At 31.9% G+C, this 16,838-nt stretch overlaps 2 protein-coding genes across 3 annotated transcripts; one reads left to right on the forward strand and one right to left on the reverse strand.

The window, feature by feature from the left end:
• Positions 1–853: 853 nt before the first annotated feature.
• Positions 854–3,768, reverse strand: LOC9306551 (proton pump-interactor 2). 2 transcript variants are annotated; one of them, XM_021019970.1, is made up of 8 exons: positions 3,721–3,737; positions 3,233–3,584; positions 2,845–3,021; positions 2,602–2,748; positions 2,315–2,509; positions 2,130–2,228; positions 1,533–2,045; positions 854–1,441 (listed from the first exon to the last, which is right to left on the reverse strand). In XM_021019970.1, the coding sequence occupies exons 2-8, from the start codon at positions 3,569–3,571 to the stop codon at positions 1,109–1,111; spliced, it is 1,803 nt and encodes a 600-aa protein (XP_020875629.1). In that variant the 5' UTR covers positions 3,572–3,584; positions 3,721–3,737; the 3' UTR covers positions 854–1,108. The 2 variants fall into 2 exon arrangements, with proteins under 2 accessions (XP_020875629.1, XP_020875628.1); XM_021019969.1 differs by having other exon boundaries at positions 3,233–3,768.
• A 628-nt stretch (positions 3,769–4,396) lies between these two features.
• LOC9306552 (probable aminotransferase ACS12) lies at positions 4,397–5,693 on the forward strand. Its single transcript, XM_021018482.1, has 4 exons — positions 4,397–4,432; positions 4,601–4,906; positions 4,999–5,131; positions 5,492–5,693. The coding sequence occupies exons 1-4, from the start codon at positions 4,397–4,399 to the stop codon at positions 5,503–5,505; spliced, it is 489 nt and encodes a 162-aa protein (XP_020874141.1). The 3' UTR covers positions 5,506–5,693.
• Positions 5,694–16,838: the final 11,145 nt, after the last annotated feature.

Raw genomic sequence — 16,838 nt, forward strand, 5'->3', positions numbered from 1 at the left:
AAATTCCAAGAGTCAAAGTTTATGGTGATCCATATAACTTATTGAATAATTTTCGTTTTCCCAAAATCAAAATTTCTCATGTGCGTGCAACGCAGAAACCACAAACTCACCAAATTTCTAGTAAACTTCACATATATGTGGAGTAACTCAAAAATTTTCTAGATAATTTTTACGGATGTTTGGGAAATTCTACAAGCATTTGGTAAACTTTGCATATACAGTATTTGGCAAACTCTACAAAATAGCTGGTAAACTTTGTGGATATTTGGCAGACTTCACTAACATATGGTAGATTTTTCAGATATAAGGAAAACTTTATGATAGATGATGCGATCATTTTATAAATTTAGGAGATATTTGACAGACTTTGTAAATATTTTACAAACCCTAATAGCTAGCAGACTTTGCAAAATATTGAACATTTGACAAACTTTGTATATATTTGGCAGATTGTAGAATAATAATTGGCATTTTTAAAGGATATTTGGCATGTTATGCGAAATAGCTAACATACTTTGTAGTTTTTTTTTTGCAAATTCTGCGGATATTTGGCAAACTTCACAAACACTAAATTTTGTTGATTATAACTTTGAGGATCTCTGTTAAACTTTGCCAAATACTTGGCATATTTAAAGATATTTGGAGGATTTTACAAACATCGTGCATACTTTTGGCAAATCCTATGCGTATCTGGCAGAGTTTATGGATATTTTGCAGACTTTACGGATATCTACAAACTTTGCGAACATCTAACAAACTTTTGAAAGATTTTGAAGACTTTGGCCTTTAAATTTTTAGTTTTTTTTTTTCTTATATCAAATCTTTAAAATGGAAATATTTTGTTCTTAATCACTTAATGAAAAATCTTTGGCTACTTGAAGAAAGCCTGGACATTGTACATTGTATCAGCTTGTTCTATGTTTGCCCTAAAACTTTTAATATTAGTTAAATATTCTTTTTCTTTTTTAATTTTCAAAGATGAAGCATCCAAATTACATAAGATATGCACATATATAGAGCTATATAGGTTGATTAAGACACGACCACGCTCTATCCTTCCAATTAGGCAAAGTCAAAACCTTTTTAATGCCTCTTTCCTTTTTCAAGTTTACCGTAGAAGTAAAACAACAAGGAAGAGCGCGACAGCAAGTGCAGCAGACGAAAGTCCCCAAACCCAATATTTTCGAGCCTTTCTACGGTTTAGGATGGCCTTAGGGAGAGCTTCGGTTCCTCTTCCGCGGTGTTTGTATCTGAAACTTCTCTGCTTTGGAAACAACGATCTCTCCTTTTGGTGTTTCTCTTCCGCGGTGTTTGTACCTGAAACTTCTCTCCATTTAAACAACGATCTCTCTTTCCATGTCCTAACCTTTTCCTCATTGATTAGTTCTCGTGATTGGTCTGATTTTGAAGCAGCTTTCTTCTTCGCCTTTTTCTCACACTCCTGAAAACAAAACAAAGAAATAAGAAACAGACAAGCGAAATGGGAGAGTTAATAAGACATCGAAAAAATGGAAACCAGATAATATAATTGCCTTGAGTTTCTTTTCAGCTTCCTTTTGAGCTCTTATAGCTGCTTTAGCAGCAGCTTTCTCTTGCAGCTTCCTCTTCCTTTCCATTGCTAATCGGGCTTTCTCTAAGTTCTCTTCTCTTTCCCTCTCCTTCAAAGTTTCTTCATCGACCACTTCTTCTTCCTTCTTTGGTTTCTCATACACCGGGTATTCCATATCTATAACATCACTCTCCTCAGCACTCGACATGTCGAAATCCATCGCCTTTTTCTTCGTTTCTTTTTTTCTTTTATGTGTAATTACCATTCCATCTTGAGACAAGTTGGAGCTGGAATCTTCTCTATTCGTCTTCTGAACATTCTCGCTTCCCTTCATAGTCTTAACCATCACTTGCCTTTCCCAAAAGATCTGAACCTCAGGATCTTTAATCCGGCCATCTTCGGTCAGTTCTCTTTCACCGAGTGAAAACGAGATTCTTTTTACATAATCTTCCCTAAAAGCCTTGTCATCATTCCAATGAGTCATGAATCTATCAACCTATAAAAAAAAAATCAAGAACAAATGCTCAAATCTCAAAAAAAGACACCGAATCAATCAATCTTGCGAAACAAACAAACAAACCTCAGAGTTGGCAAACACTTCAAGCTCTGTTACATTTCCAGAAGCAGCCAATTCTTTAGCTTTACTCATAACAAGAAGGCTATGGAAAAATGCAGCATTCTATACAAAGAAGAGAAGCATACCAAATCTTATTAGATCTTTGTGATCACCCACAAGCAAAATTAACAGAAAGACATATCTCATACCCCTTTGTCTCGTTGTATCCTCAGCATCTTAATCCTTTCATAGGATCTGTCCCTCTTCTCAAGAATGTGTGCCATTTCTACATCCAAACCCCTAATATTATTCTGACTCTTCCCCATTTTGTCATTCAAGTGGTTTATCTTCCATGTAATCGCATCGACCTCATTCTTTACTTCATTTAACTCCACAACCATAGACTGATGATGAGGCAAAAAAAACCCTCACAACATAAGATTTAACAATGGTTTAGCAAATCAACCAAAGAGGTTAAGCTTTGAATAGAGTTTACCTTGACACGGTTTATAGAAGCTTCTTTCTCTGCAAGAGAATCCTCACTTAGAATGATCCCATCAACCTTCTCGGTCTCTTTAAGCTCCCAATCGTCTTCCTCCAAACCAATGCTACCATATGCAATCTGATAATGAGCTATATAAATCTGCATACACCACAACAAACACTTCTACAATCAAAAACCTAAAAACCGAATTTTAACTAAATGATCAAATGGTTAGATAAACAGTGTCGTCATTACAAGATGATCTAGTTCCTCCTTTGAAAAACAAAGTTGATCACTAGTAGAGCACCGGAGATTCCGTAGAGCTTCAAGTAGAGTATCAAACTCCCTCTTCTTCTCTTCAAAGATCACTCTATATTGTTCCGATTTAGGAACCAAACTCTTCATTTGAGCAAACAAAGACGAAATCTCAACCTACAAAAAAAACCCAAAATCATATCAACAGTTAAAAATGTATTAATCATCAAACAAAACAAAAAGGGCTAATAAAATAAAAAGGGATGCATCTTTATTCCAATTGACTCTACCTTTCCACTGGAATTCGATCCCACTAAGTCGCGGATTTGTCAATAAAAAAATGTCAAAGAGGAAAAAAAAAGGCTAATAAAATAAAATATAGACTCACCTTTTCGGATTTCTTAGCATTGACGACATCGATTCGGAGATTATTACAATGAAAAATCTCCTCATTAGCTTCATCGATCTTGGCTTTGATCTCGGGATCATCGAAAACCGGTTGCTTAACAAAGTAGAAAGAGAAAGGTTTATCTCCATGCCAATACTCTTCATCAGCTCCTATTTCCGGTGAACTATCACCGGAAAAAACAGTGTCTTCTTCGTCGGTGGTGATCTCGTAATCTGACACAGATTGGTCGCTTTCGGAGAGAATTAGCTCGTTCATCACGGGCGGCTCGGGCGGAGGAACCACCTCGAAGCCATCGCAGAGTATAATCTGCCTATCCATTTTAATTATTTCCCTTAAAACAAGAACAAGAAAAATCACTTAAAAAGAACTGCGACATTGTCAGAAAATGAAACTGAGATTAAGACAAAAACTTAAAAAGATATTCCAACAAAAAATGGAAAAGAAATAAAGAAGATTTTAGAACATACAGACGAGATAATCAATTTTTGTAGAAAACAGTGAAAGAAAATGGAAAGAAATTTTTGACCAAAAAAAAAAAAGATTTTATACCAAAAGAAGTTTTGACCAATTTTCTATTTAAATTAATTATAATTTTTTATTTTATATCGAAAATTAAATACGAAATTTGTTTATTATTTTCTCTTTTAACACTTCAAAAATTTGATTATTTACTTACTAAAAAATAAAAAATGATTTTAATAAAACAAAAAGAAATTGAACTAGAAAATAAAAATGCTACAACGGAGAAACACTTTGCTCTCCTCGGCCACCGTCTCCGGCACAGAAGAGAAGGAAGGTGACGAAGATTCACTTCCTTGGAATTTAATAAAAGAATTTTTTTTTGTTCATCATAGAATCATATTTAAGTAATATAGATTTTTTTTTTTTGTGTTTTTTGTATTTAATCTCTTTCTCTTTTCTTTTTCTTTCTTTCTATCCAAAGTTGCTATACTTTTTCTCAAATGTTATTGACCTTTTCATATTTTTTAATTTTTAATGATTTAAAGTTCTGGCAAAATACTTTAAATTTTTCGTTAAGCTAATATATTCTAATAAAAATCACTAGTTATTATCATTACAAATTTACAATTACAAAATATATAACTTGTTTTAGACCGTGAAAGTGCAAGTCCGTGATGTTTAATGACAATAAGGAAAAACATATGTCCCTTAGACCATGTACACCGGTGATCTTTTCTCAGTATCATTGGCCCAAAAACAATTTTTAATAGATAAAACCACATAATTGGGTCTGATCCGTATCAGTGGACTGATATTTGTGAGACTTAGTATCAGATGATGTGGCAGAAGGCTATTCGACCGTGAATGTATTTTTGGTGAAAATAGAGAAAAAAAAATGTCTTCGTCGGCTCTCTCATTCCTTGTTGTCTCTTCTACTTTCTCCAGCTTTACCTAAAACGATCCCGTCCTCCTCCCTCCAACCCGACGGAGTTACCGAGAACGTCGTCACAGACTAATCTCTTCTCTCGTGGAAACTCGATCGGACGAGTTCGAGTCTCCTCTCGAGCTGTTCCTCTGGCGAAACCTTCCGATTCGCCTTATTACATTGGGTTGGAGAGAGTCAAGACGGATCCGTACGATCGGATTAAGAACACGGACGGGATTATTCAGCTTGGATTAGCTGAGAGTACAGTGAGTTTTGAAAGTTTACGATGATTTCTTCTCTCTTTGTGATTGTTGCGATGAGGTTTAATCTGATTTTCATTGGGGATTGGTTTTTGTAGCTGTGCTTTGACTTGCTACAGAGATGGATGTCTGAGAATTTGATGGAGTCGATGATGCAATCTGATGATGGTAAATTCGATATTAGTAGTATCGCAATGTATAAACCTATTGAAGGATTACTGGAACTCAGAGGTGTAGATAACATTCACTCGTTATTCTTCAATTTCTTGAACATGAAAAGCTTTTTTTGCGATTATTAGTTAAAAATTGACTGCAAAATTGTTTTAGAATTTGTTTGATTGATATCTGTTCTTGTATATATTTGTTGTAACAACACTGTAACACTGATGATGGCAAATTTCTTATTAGGGTTCTTTAATTTTAGGGCAATTAGAGTCTCTGTTTTTGTTGACAGATTCACCTAGAATCTCTTATATGCATGGATCTTCCACTAAGCTTGTCTCTTGTCTTGTACCTTGTTTCTTGTGTATACAAGTTGTTACAATCGAATTATCATTCTGTTTCCTTATATATGTTTATATGTATCTCCAGATAATCGCTCTTAGAAGAGCAAAGAGGAGGAACATGGAACGTTTGGTTTTGGCATGTGGTGGAGAAGCTGTGAACTCTGTTGATGACTTGACCCCTGATTCTCTTTGTTGGGCTGAGAAAGCAAAAGACAAGCACCTAAAATGCCATCAAGACCTGAAATCCAGAATTCAGAGAAAGCAAAAGAGGTCCAAGCCAATACTTGTGTGTGTATGTGTAATGTGTGTAAACTTATCATGTATGCAAATATGAATGTTTAAGAGAAAAATCTTTTTCATGGTTGTACAAAAGAGAGAAACACACAAACGTGTGATCTAAACTTCAAATTGCAACAAAATTGACTGGCATCTTGTAACTTGTTGTTCTGTTTAGCGTTTTTTTTTTTTTTTTTTGCTTATTTGCAAAATCAATTGTTACAAATCAATATTTTCATAGATTGTAATATTATCTTTTGTAATTTTAGGTTTTTATATATTTATTTTCGATTTTGCAAATAATTTCTTTTTTATTAATGATACCGATACCGGTCTCACCACTGGAAACAGATTTATTACCAGTATCATAAAAAATCTCAAACAATAAACAAACATTATAAATAATACTAAAAAATTGTTAATGATACTTTATGAGTATCACCTATGTGCATGCTCTTAGGCTTAGCATAGTCAAAGTCAACTCTTGTTTATATAAGTTGACTGTTGACTTTATCTGAATTTGACTAGGTAATAATAATAAGATTTTGGCAAGAAAAAGAAGAAGGAGAATCTAGATCTCTCTCTGGATAAACCTTATTTCTTTAATTCTATAGATAATTTATTAATTTATGGATCATAAATGCTGAGACATTGACCCAATATTTGACATAATTTGAGATAGTTTCGAAAAAACTAAGAGGGTATTATTGGTTTATTAATTTGTAAATTCATATAGAATTTGGAAATTTCTATTAATTATGAAATCAAGATATATGGATTTTAAAATAACATGTGTTTACCCATGGATTTAAATCCTTCTATTTTTCTCTTTCAATTCCATACAAATCTATTTAAAACATAATTTAGATTCTCAAATCCAAAAACAAATGACTAAACGAATAACATGGGATTTTAACTAGTATTTATAAATCATAGAACCAATAACACATGATTTTAGCTAGGATTTTAAAATCAATGATTGAATAACAAATGATTTTTGTTTGGATTTCTAATTCCTTATAAATTCATGAACCAATAACCCCCTTTAAGATTCAAAAAATCGGCTTAGGCATTCATGAAACTCCGGGAGCTTCGATTTTTGTAAAATCGCTGAATCAAATCGGTTTACCGGTTTAAACGTTTAAATCGGTACTAATCGTCAAATCAGCCCATTTAGTGCATGATTATTTTTTATTGTATGACGTCATTTTGAATAAATGAAATAAAAAACTACTTGATTACTAAAATTGTTAATTACGATTCTTTCATCTCATTTTTTTTATTGGAACTAAGCTATTTTAGTTTTTATATAAACTAAGTGTGAATATAGGTAACAAGTTCAAATATGTACCATTTTTAACATTTCATATTTTATAAAAAATGGTTTGTTTGTAAAATTATGAAAATTAATAGGAAAATAAGTAAAGAATGTACTTATGCCTATGCTCCGCCTAGGCCCCTATTAATCGATCTATGCGATAGACCCATATCGAACGCCTAGAGACCACTTTATAACAATTTTGAACATTGAAAAAACAAATGTCTAACTCACTAACGTGTTTAGATTTATTTACCCACATTGTTTTCTAAAATTCATTTATGGAACAAATTTTAATCGAACAATATATTTAATTTCCGTCGTATACCAAAATTAGTATGTGTCGAAGAAGATTTATATTCTAGTGATTGTATTAGTGTTGTCGTTATGTCAATATATAGATTTAAATTTTTATATCACTCTTTTTTTGATAAACTAAAAGTATGTGAAATGAGTTTTCAAATGCAACAATTATTGCTTTAAGCTAGTTTATTATCTTTGAAGTTTTTCTTTAATCGGATACTATATTAACCTGTGCTTAGCACATAATGAATATTATTTTTAAGTAGGTTAAGTTCGACAAAAGTAACGATTGTGTTATGTTCAAATGATTTGAAGTATATGTTTCATCAATAACTGGAAGATTCTGAAGTATGTATTAGACAATTATTTTGTATATTTAGACATTCGTAATTGCAGAATCGGTAATTTGAATGGTATAAATTTAGTCGTTTGTGTAAATTAGTTTTGGACCCGAAGTACACCCGACTATGAATTTTTATTATATATATATATATATACTAATATTAGCTTTTTACAGTTTTTAATTTAGTATTAATTCTACGATTTAAAGTTTTGGTGGTTCTACAATTTCCTCCTTGGGGCTTACGAATTCTGATGGTAAGATTAAGTGACTGATTTCACTACCAATATGTTTGTTTTTGGATCTTTGAATCTGTTTGATTTGTGTAGTTCTTGATGCTGTTCTTCACAATCAGAGTGAAATTACAAAAGAAGACACAACGCCTATTGCAGTTGTTATTCCAAGGTTAAGTAGTGATTTTTCGTCTACAGCAAGTCTAGTTTTAAATCTCTTATCTGGTCCAGGACTGTTCTTTAATGTCTAATTGACTTGTATTGGTGATTTTGTAGTATTTAAAGGATCTTGCCTACAACACTGCAAAAACAGGTTGGAATATTTTTATTAGCAACCATAGAGGATTGGGAGGTGTTTCAGTGACCGTGAGTTTCATAGAGGATTCTGTTTTCATGTTCTACTAAACGTTTTGCTTATTTATTATATAAACTTGTTATGTTGCAAACAGATGCAATCAGATCGGTTCTATAATGCTGGATGGACAGAGTAGATACGTGTAGTTCTTGGTTATCTTCAACACAAATACTCGTTGGCTCCTCTCTTTGCTATCGGAACTAGCATTGGAGCAAATGTTCTGGTACTGAATCAGGAACCTTAGTATTTTTCTTAGTTTTTGAATGATGTTTAAGTGTGAAGATTTTTTTGTTATTCATTGACCCTCTGTTGCATATTGCTCAGTTGGCTGCACCATAATCTAAATTCAAAAAAAAAAAAAGATTTCAGCCTAAAAGAGTAGCTTGCCTATTTAGATTTTTCAAATACCATTGATATGCATGAGGAAGTCCCTGAATCTATTTAATGCTTCAGGTTAAATACCTTGGGGAAAGAGGGTGAAAGGACTCCTCTGAGGGGTCTTGTAGCTATTTGCTCTCCGTGGGACCTCTTGGTGAGCTATGTTTTAATAACTGTCTTTTAATAATGATTCGTTTCTTTAAGTTTCTCTTGATGAGAAATTAAGACTTCTTTTATTTTCTTCATTGGGTTCTAATTTCAGTCCTTTGAACTTGTAAATAGTACTAAGGGTTTCGTTTGATACAAGTTGATGCTTGATACAACCTGTCAACAGTTTGCCTACTGCTTTCGAATGCCTTACCATCGCAGCGGAACTTGTTACCGTTATGGTCTTTAGATCCTCATTACTATCCTTTAGCTTATGCCATATTTTACTTTTCGGCAATGTCCGGATAGGTTATTTAGCTAAGAAAAAAGAATATATGGAACTTAATTTCCATAAAAGTTTATCGGTTCTTTATTGGCTTTCTCGAGTTTTTTTTTTCAAAACTTTTTATTTTTCTATTGTTTTTTTGGTTTTTTTTTCAAAACTTCTGACATTTAATAATTTATTTTCCCATGTTTATGTTTAAATATGCATTTTACGGGCACTAACCAGAGCCGTCCCAAGAATTTTTAAGGACATAAGCGAATAAAATTTTATATTTTATTATTGTATAATAAATATCATATAAAAATATCTTTTAGCGCTTAAATATTTTTAATAATTAAAAACATAATTAGAAATAACTACATGAGCTGTTAATAATATAAATCAAACAATAAATTATTTTGTGATTGGTAAAAATATATTAAAACTTGATATATAAAATGGGATATTCAATATAGAAATTTTTATATTCAGATGTTAAACATGTAAAAACAAAAATAACTTTGACAAAAATTGATTAAAAAGAAGTTGGTAAAAACACAAAGAGAAGAATAAATGTAGTGGAAAATAAAACTAGCTTATGAGGAAAAATAAACACAAACTGATCAAAATATTAAGAAGAAAGATGGATCGTTTTGAGTTAATGATGGGCATTTAAGGTCAAGAAGAAAAAAAAACTAACAAACAATCTTACATATAAACAACATAACATTAAGTGAATGTTTATTTAATACTAGGTGTTGGCCCATGCGACGCATGGGTTGTTACGTAAAGTTTGTTAATAAATTAATTTTGAAGTAATATTAATTTTAATGTTGTGTACATTTTAATTTTCTGTAGATTTTTTTTGTATGAGTATATTTTTTGTAAAAGTAATATATATGTCATAGTATATGTTTTTTAAAAAAGAGTGTTGTTAGGGAAGCACTGAAATGAAGGAAATTACAAAAACAGAAACAAAAACAAAGAAAAACCCCATAAATATTGATAGATGGAAAGATAAGTTAATATATTGATTGGTAGGAATAGTGGGACTTCCTTGCCGCTCTGATTTATGTAGAGCAAGCTAAGAGAACATATTTTTCTTGAAGGTACATGATTTAGGAGAATCAAATGCTGTCTGCAGTAAAATGAAAATGTTTGTAATAGTAAAAATCATTTAAATGAGCTAAGAGACGATAATGAGATTTTAGTCTTCAAAAGTAGAATTTTTTTAGATAGTATTGAGAGAGTTGCAATAACGTAACTTACATGTTGGGCTCAAAATATAAAGCTGTGAAAAGCGAGGTAGCTCCCTGTTGGTTCCACAAAGAACACGGACTGAAGAAGGAACAAAGGTGTTTGAAGTTGGATTAACTTCTTTATTAGTTGTAGATGTAAAACTCATCATTGGATTATAAAGTCTCATACTCTCCACATTTTGATGTTCTCTAAAGGGACGAAAATGTGTGTGTGTGTGTTTGGAGGAGCCATTTAGTTTTTCCTTAATATTATGCGTAGGGTAGGTGTTTTTGATGAATTAGTTTGTATTATATCTATAGTGGAGTTGTAGGAATTTTGAATACATGAGAGTGAATTATGAGTATTTAAATTCTTAATTTATGGGATATTCTTTTGGGGATATTGAATCAGTGCAGGGAAAATGGAGGGCATACGTTATGTATTGGTAGAAGGTCGTAATCGTAAAGATACGAAGATAAATCCTACAAATAAGTGAAGAGTAAGAAATAGAATAAATTTGACAAAGTCTTACGTAGAAATAACAAAGGCGTGAAAGAGTCGTCAAAATAACAAACACAAAATCAAATGTAGCAGACGATAAACGAGATAATTGGATATTAATTTATTAATTGGTGTCAATTGTGCAGGACTTCTTGCTTTGTCTCTCTGATGTCTCTGATATAGGCTCATGTTCACCGTCTTCGTTACATCCAGCTGGTATCTACAGTATAACATAAATGGAAGGAGTGAGAGACATACACATGTGACAAATTATATTATAAAAATTAAAACTACTGTACACAGTGAATGTCTCGTACTCTGATCTGAAGTTGTAGTCTGTTATTTTAATTTCGAACTCGAATTCCCTTCCAACTAAATCGGAAAAAATTTCAGGCACCCCATCCTTCATCACAGTCAACAGATATTGGACATAATTATTATAAGGATATCACATGTATTGTCGGTTGTGAATAGTTGAAGTTTTATAAATGCGTTACCTGGGAGTCAAGCAACTATGTAGCTGTCATGTTTATCAGTTTGGTGGTGTCTTCATCGAGCAATACAAATATGGTCTTCCCAGAAGTGTCTGAGGTACAATTAGCTCCATTCGGTATTTCACAACACCAATAGGCTCACCATTAATTAGAGCAGCGGCTGCAAATCAGTGAAGAACCACAAGTACCACATGAGATGTATTTCCACTCACGTTCAGCCACTATATCTAGGACGCAAACTGTGCAAATACAAGTTAGAATGTTTTTTTTTTTTTTTTGTATGTTGCAAATAAAGAAATGGAACCTTATATAGGAGGTGAATGATTTAAATTAGAAAGTTAAACGTCACAGAGAAATAGTAAATGCAGTGTATTATTCCACCATTAATGAGAATAGGCAATCATTACGAATGTTTTGAATCTTCTATTGTAATAATCATAACGTATTCGTCTACATATTAACAATAAGGAGATTTTTGAGGAATATCCAACTTTCCATATTCTAAATATGAGAATTAACTTTACGTTTACCCTAAATTAATGCTTTAAATATTTGGTTGTAAATATGCATTTAATATTTGATATAAGTGATTCATTCAATATTGAAAATAAACGTAAATCCAAAGAAATGCATAGGATTTTATTTTTGTAATTATAAGATTTAATGGTTTAAAATTTTAATTTTATTTTTAAAATAAAAATGCCAAGTGGACCAATCATAAGAGAGTGAAACCCTACTTTTATATGTATGATTTACTAACTATAATTTTCCGCCTTAGTATAATCATAGTACTAGACGTATTAGTTAGGTGTTGATTGGTTCTCCCGCTATCATCCGCCTAACAGTTGTTAGCGGTCGGTTGCGGTTAATACCAATCATAGAAAACGTTTGAGGTTGCGGGCGGTTGCGGTTGGTTAAAAAAAAGGAAAGAAACTAAAAAAGAAAAATCAACAGATTCAATATATAGTATCAAGTCCTATATATATTCACATTAATTCTAAAAAAAATAATCATTATCTGACTTTAATTTTCCAATATTAATAATTATTTGCGTTTTACTATCAAATTTATTTATTTAATATTTGAATAATTATTAAGTATTATCTATGGTTTTTAAATATTAATTATAAATTTTATTCCTTTTCATGAATATCGTTTTTGTGTTTTTATATTTTTCACAATTATAGATTATATTTATTATGGTAAAAAAAATTTTAACCGCTATTGTACCCGCTGTTTAACCAGTCATAAATCTCCCGCAAACACACATGTTTTCAACCGCTAAACTTGTCGGTCAAAACGCTAACAACAGTACCGTCCGCTTCCGCGAACTCCCACAGCTGCAACCGCAACCGCTGCGTTTAAACCAATCAAGCCTAGTAATATTTACTAACTATATTTTAAAATTTGAAATAGTATGATCGTAGTACTAGACGTATTATTTGAAAATATCATTTCTATTGATTTCTAAGTATTCCTAATTTCACATATATATATAGAACATGTAAACTATAACCAACAATATTATTTAAATTTACATATCATTAAACTCTAAAATACTAATAAACTACAAAAACATATAATATTGTTTACTATTTTACAAGTATTAAACATTTTTTAAATTGAAATGTAGGTATTTTTAAAATTAGAAATTTTTGTTAAAAGTTAGCATGGAATTAGAAAGATAAAAATAGAACTGAAAGATCACATTTATATTTAGAAAAATAATTAAAGAATAAAAAGAACAAGATAACTGCATCCAATGATGAAGAAGAATTAATACAAAAAAATAAAGAATATATAGGTAGGCACTTTAAAAAATGGTGTGTACGGAAAAAAAAACAAAAAAAAAATGAAAATAGAGCATCAAACTCTTCACTCCTAACTAATGAAGTAATATAGTTTTATACGGCACTCTCTTGCCAAATAAGCCAAGAAATCTTAGTGAGTAATGGCCAATTAAATATTATTTAAAGTTAGTGCTCTACCCTCCCAAAGAGTAGATCCGCCCCTGGATATGATTATAAACTAATCTGTAGTGAATAATGAAAGAACGTATGTGGGGTAAATTATGGAACCACGTTTTTTTTGTGGGAAATTCGTACTCGCTTTTTTGGCGGAAAAATTACTTAATCATAGTTTTGGCGGAAATATATAGACTCGCGCTTTTGGCGGAAAAATTGGAAGACCGTATTTTGGACGGAAAATGGTGAAACTGTGTTTTTAGCAAAAGAATTATGGAATCACGTTTTTACTGCCGCCAACGTATAGACGACTCCAAAGCCTTATTTCTGAAGCCTCTCTACCTACATGAATTGTCTAGATTTGTAGAGCAGATTCGGGAGCCTTCCTCTCCTCAGCTGGTTTAGTGACTCTGTTAGCCACAGTCCTAACCTGCGAACCACATCTTGAGATTAGAAATCTCAGCAAACCTTGCTTGTTTCAAGTGCCTTTACATAGCGATAGGAACCCCCAACCACAACTACGCTAGTTTTTGTCTTCGAGAAAGCTAAAGCAGCTAGCTTTGGCGGGTTGAAACGAGTAACAAAATAGTACTGACATTTTATATTACGGAGTAGCGTTGCATCAGTTTGGCTTTGGATCTTTTCGTCCAGGTTGTAACTTCAAGGAGACCAGCTAAAATGTTTTCATTTTGGATCCCTTTTTGAGCACAACGGAAAAAGCCTCTGAGAGAACTGCCACCGAGGCTTTCTATGACGCCTCAAATGGGGCATCATCGAAGATGTTGGGATTCGGTCTCCATTTTTCATATTTATGGACATTAAGAAAAAAGAAAAAAACGTATTCTTCTACCGATATTAATGTTAATAGAGGCCCACCGACATCAACATCATAGAAGTCCCCCATTACCCATTAAACTATCCCCAATTTTTTTTGGTCCTATTTGATTTTAAGTATCAAAGAACAAGAAAAGAAACTAAAACTATTGAATATTCTCCCACCTAACCACCAAAACCTCCCTCCTAAATTTTTCTCTAAGCTATTATTCTTTTTCTTCAGAAGTCGTTTCAATCCGTTGCTAAAATCAAGCAACCGATCCACATACCTTGTTGTTATTCAGCATTTCCCTCTTGATTGAAACGATTTCTTCTTCTCTTTCTCCTTCTTAGACGGCGATTATAAGGTTTACGACTGGAGCGGTGATATTTGTGTGTGCACATTTCCCAAATGCTTTATAAAAACTATTTTATTTTTGATTTTCTTTTAATCTGAAAAAACAAAATACATCTATACTATTCAGAGAAATTTTAGCCTATTAATCCTTTTTAGAGCCATTTAGAAAAACATTTTCCGGCTCATGTCCTTCATTTTATGTTATGACAAAAAAGATTTTAAGAAAAAAAAATAAAAGGTAAATTTGAACAAATATTCCGACTCATGCCCTTCATTTTATGTTATATCATTTCTTTTTTTTTTGGTAATCAATTGAAAAAGAAGAACAAATAACATACATAATCAGAATCAAATCTATAGAGATATAATCTGTATCTAGGCTTTATCATCAACGGAGCTTCTCTCTGGGAACCCTTAACATTGCCAGAGAGTAACTATCTGTTTGAACGCGCTCGCGACAGCCTTGATAACAATGCTGAGTTTCCCTTATCCCGAGGACTGGCTATCCAACAGTTTGCTACCGGGCTCTACCGGATGACATCAATGCGTGTACACGACAATAATGAATACATTCCTCTCTATATTGGTGTGTATGGATCTGGTCGTACAACCCTCTCATTCTTTGTGGTAAATATACTGAAACATTCGAAACATTCTCTCTTAATTTTTAGCATAAATGCAATTGACTCTCTTTTTCTCTTTCTCCTTCTTAGACGGCGATTATAAGGTTTACGACTGGAGCGGTGATATTTTTGTTTGCACATTTCTCAATTGCCTTCTAAAAACTATTTATTTTTGATTTTCTTTTAATCTGAAAACCAAAAAAAATACATCTATACTATTAATCCTTTTAAGAGCCATTTAGAAAAACCTATTCCGGCTCATGCCCTTCATTTTATGTTACGACAAAATAGATTGTAAGAAAAAAAAAAAAGATAAATTTGAACAAATATTCCAACTCATGCGCTTCATTTTATGTTATATCATTTCTTTTTTTTTGGTAATCATTTGAGAAAGAAGAACAAATAACATACATAACCAGAATCAAATCTACAAAGTAAACAAAATATATAACCTTTCTCTTTTTGTTGTAATCCACCAAAAAAAAAGAACAAATTATGTACGCAATCAGAATCTATATAAACAAGAATTAATCTAAAAACCCATCGATATTTCATAAATAAACAATTTGACTTCTCATTTTTTTGAGAAAGAAAAGCTGGAATCTAAAATATAAAATAGAAAATCTAAACGTAATCAGCCAGGATTTATCTAAGGAGTAAGAATTCAAGAAATAAGATTAAGAATTTACCATGTTCTTCGTGGAGGTTCTGCAGATTTTAGACAACTTTTCTCTTCAAAAGTTGTGTGTTTGTAGCCGAGAAATATTCAGAAAAACACTTAGTCTATGCACAAGTCCAAAGTGATAAGGACGATCATCCACCATTGTTGACTGAGGGAGAAGAAAGTAGAAGTTTCTAGAGAGAAATTTGATGTCTATTGAGAGAAATTAAAAAAGTTTTAACCATAAAAATTAGAACGTTTTAAGGAGAAAACGTGTTATACAAAAGTTTTTTTTTTTGGTTATACAAAATTATTGTAACTTAATATGTGTTGTTTTCTTCCTTTGAAGATTAAAACTGCCACCAGACTGTTATACAAAAATTTGATGGAACACTATACTAATGCGACTACATACAACCGCCTATATGATTAGACCTGTAACACCTTCTACATCCGTGTATATAAGTCATTAAATAAACCTGATATTGAAACTTGTATATAAATTGAGGAACACATCATCACACATGTCAGATTTTTGGAATAGAGATGATATCAAGTGTCCAATTATTGTGCTTATAGAAGGCTTCTCTTTACCGTGTCCAATTACTCAGATCTGTTTATTTTTGTTTTATGGTTAAGGGCAAGTGAATGTTGTTGCTAGCCCAAACGTTATTTATTCAAAATTTGCAGTCCATTTTAAAGAGTGAAGACTTTTTTTTTTTTTCATTTTTTGAGTAAATAAATTTCAACCACGTTATTTTAGTGAGTTCTTATGCCAATGATAATCTTATCTTGCATTATATACTTATGTACTTTATTATTGGATGAAAATAACAGACATATATTATTGGACTTGTTGGGAGGAGAAAAGTTGTGAGGGTAAAAGCGGAATTAAAATAACATGTGGAGGGAGCATGTTACGTGGAACCACTCAGTTCATAACTTCATAGTTCATATAGCACCTCCAATGAAGCGTTCTTAATGAGGTTCTTAAAATTTAAACAATATAAAATAATAGAAAATGAAGAAAGAGAGTTCTAAATCTTCTCATTTAAAAACCTTTGAGTTCTTGTTTAGAACCCCTCTATACCATATGTTTTACTATAATTAGATCAAATTTTGTATTCACAAAAAATATAATTAAATAACAAAATTATATTTAAA

Source organism: Arabidopsis lyrata, assembly GCF_000004255.2.
Source record: "Arabidopsis lyrata subsp. lyrata unplaced genomic scaffold ARALYscaffold_7, whole genome shotgun sequence".
NCBI lineage: Eukaryota > Viridiplantae > Streptophyta > Magnoliopsida > Brassicales > Brassicaceae > Arabidopsis > Arabidopsis lyrata.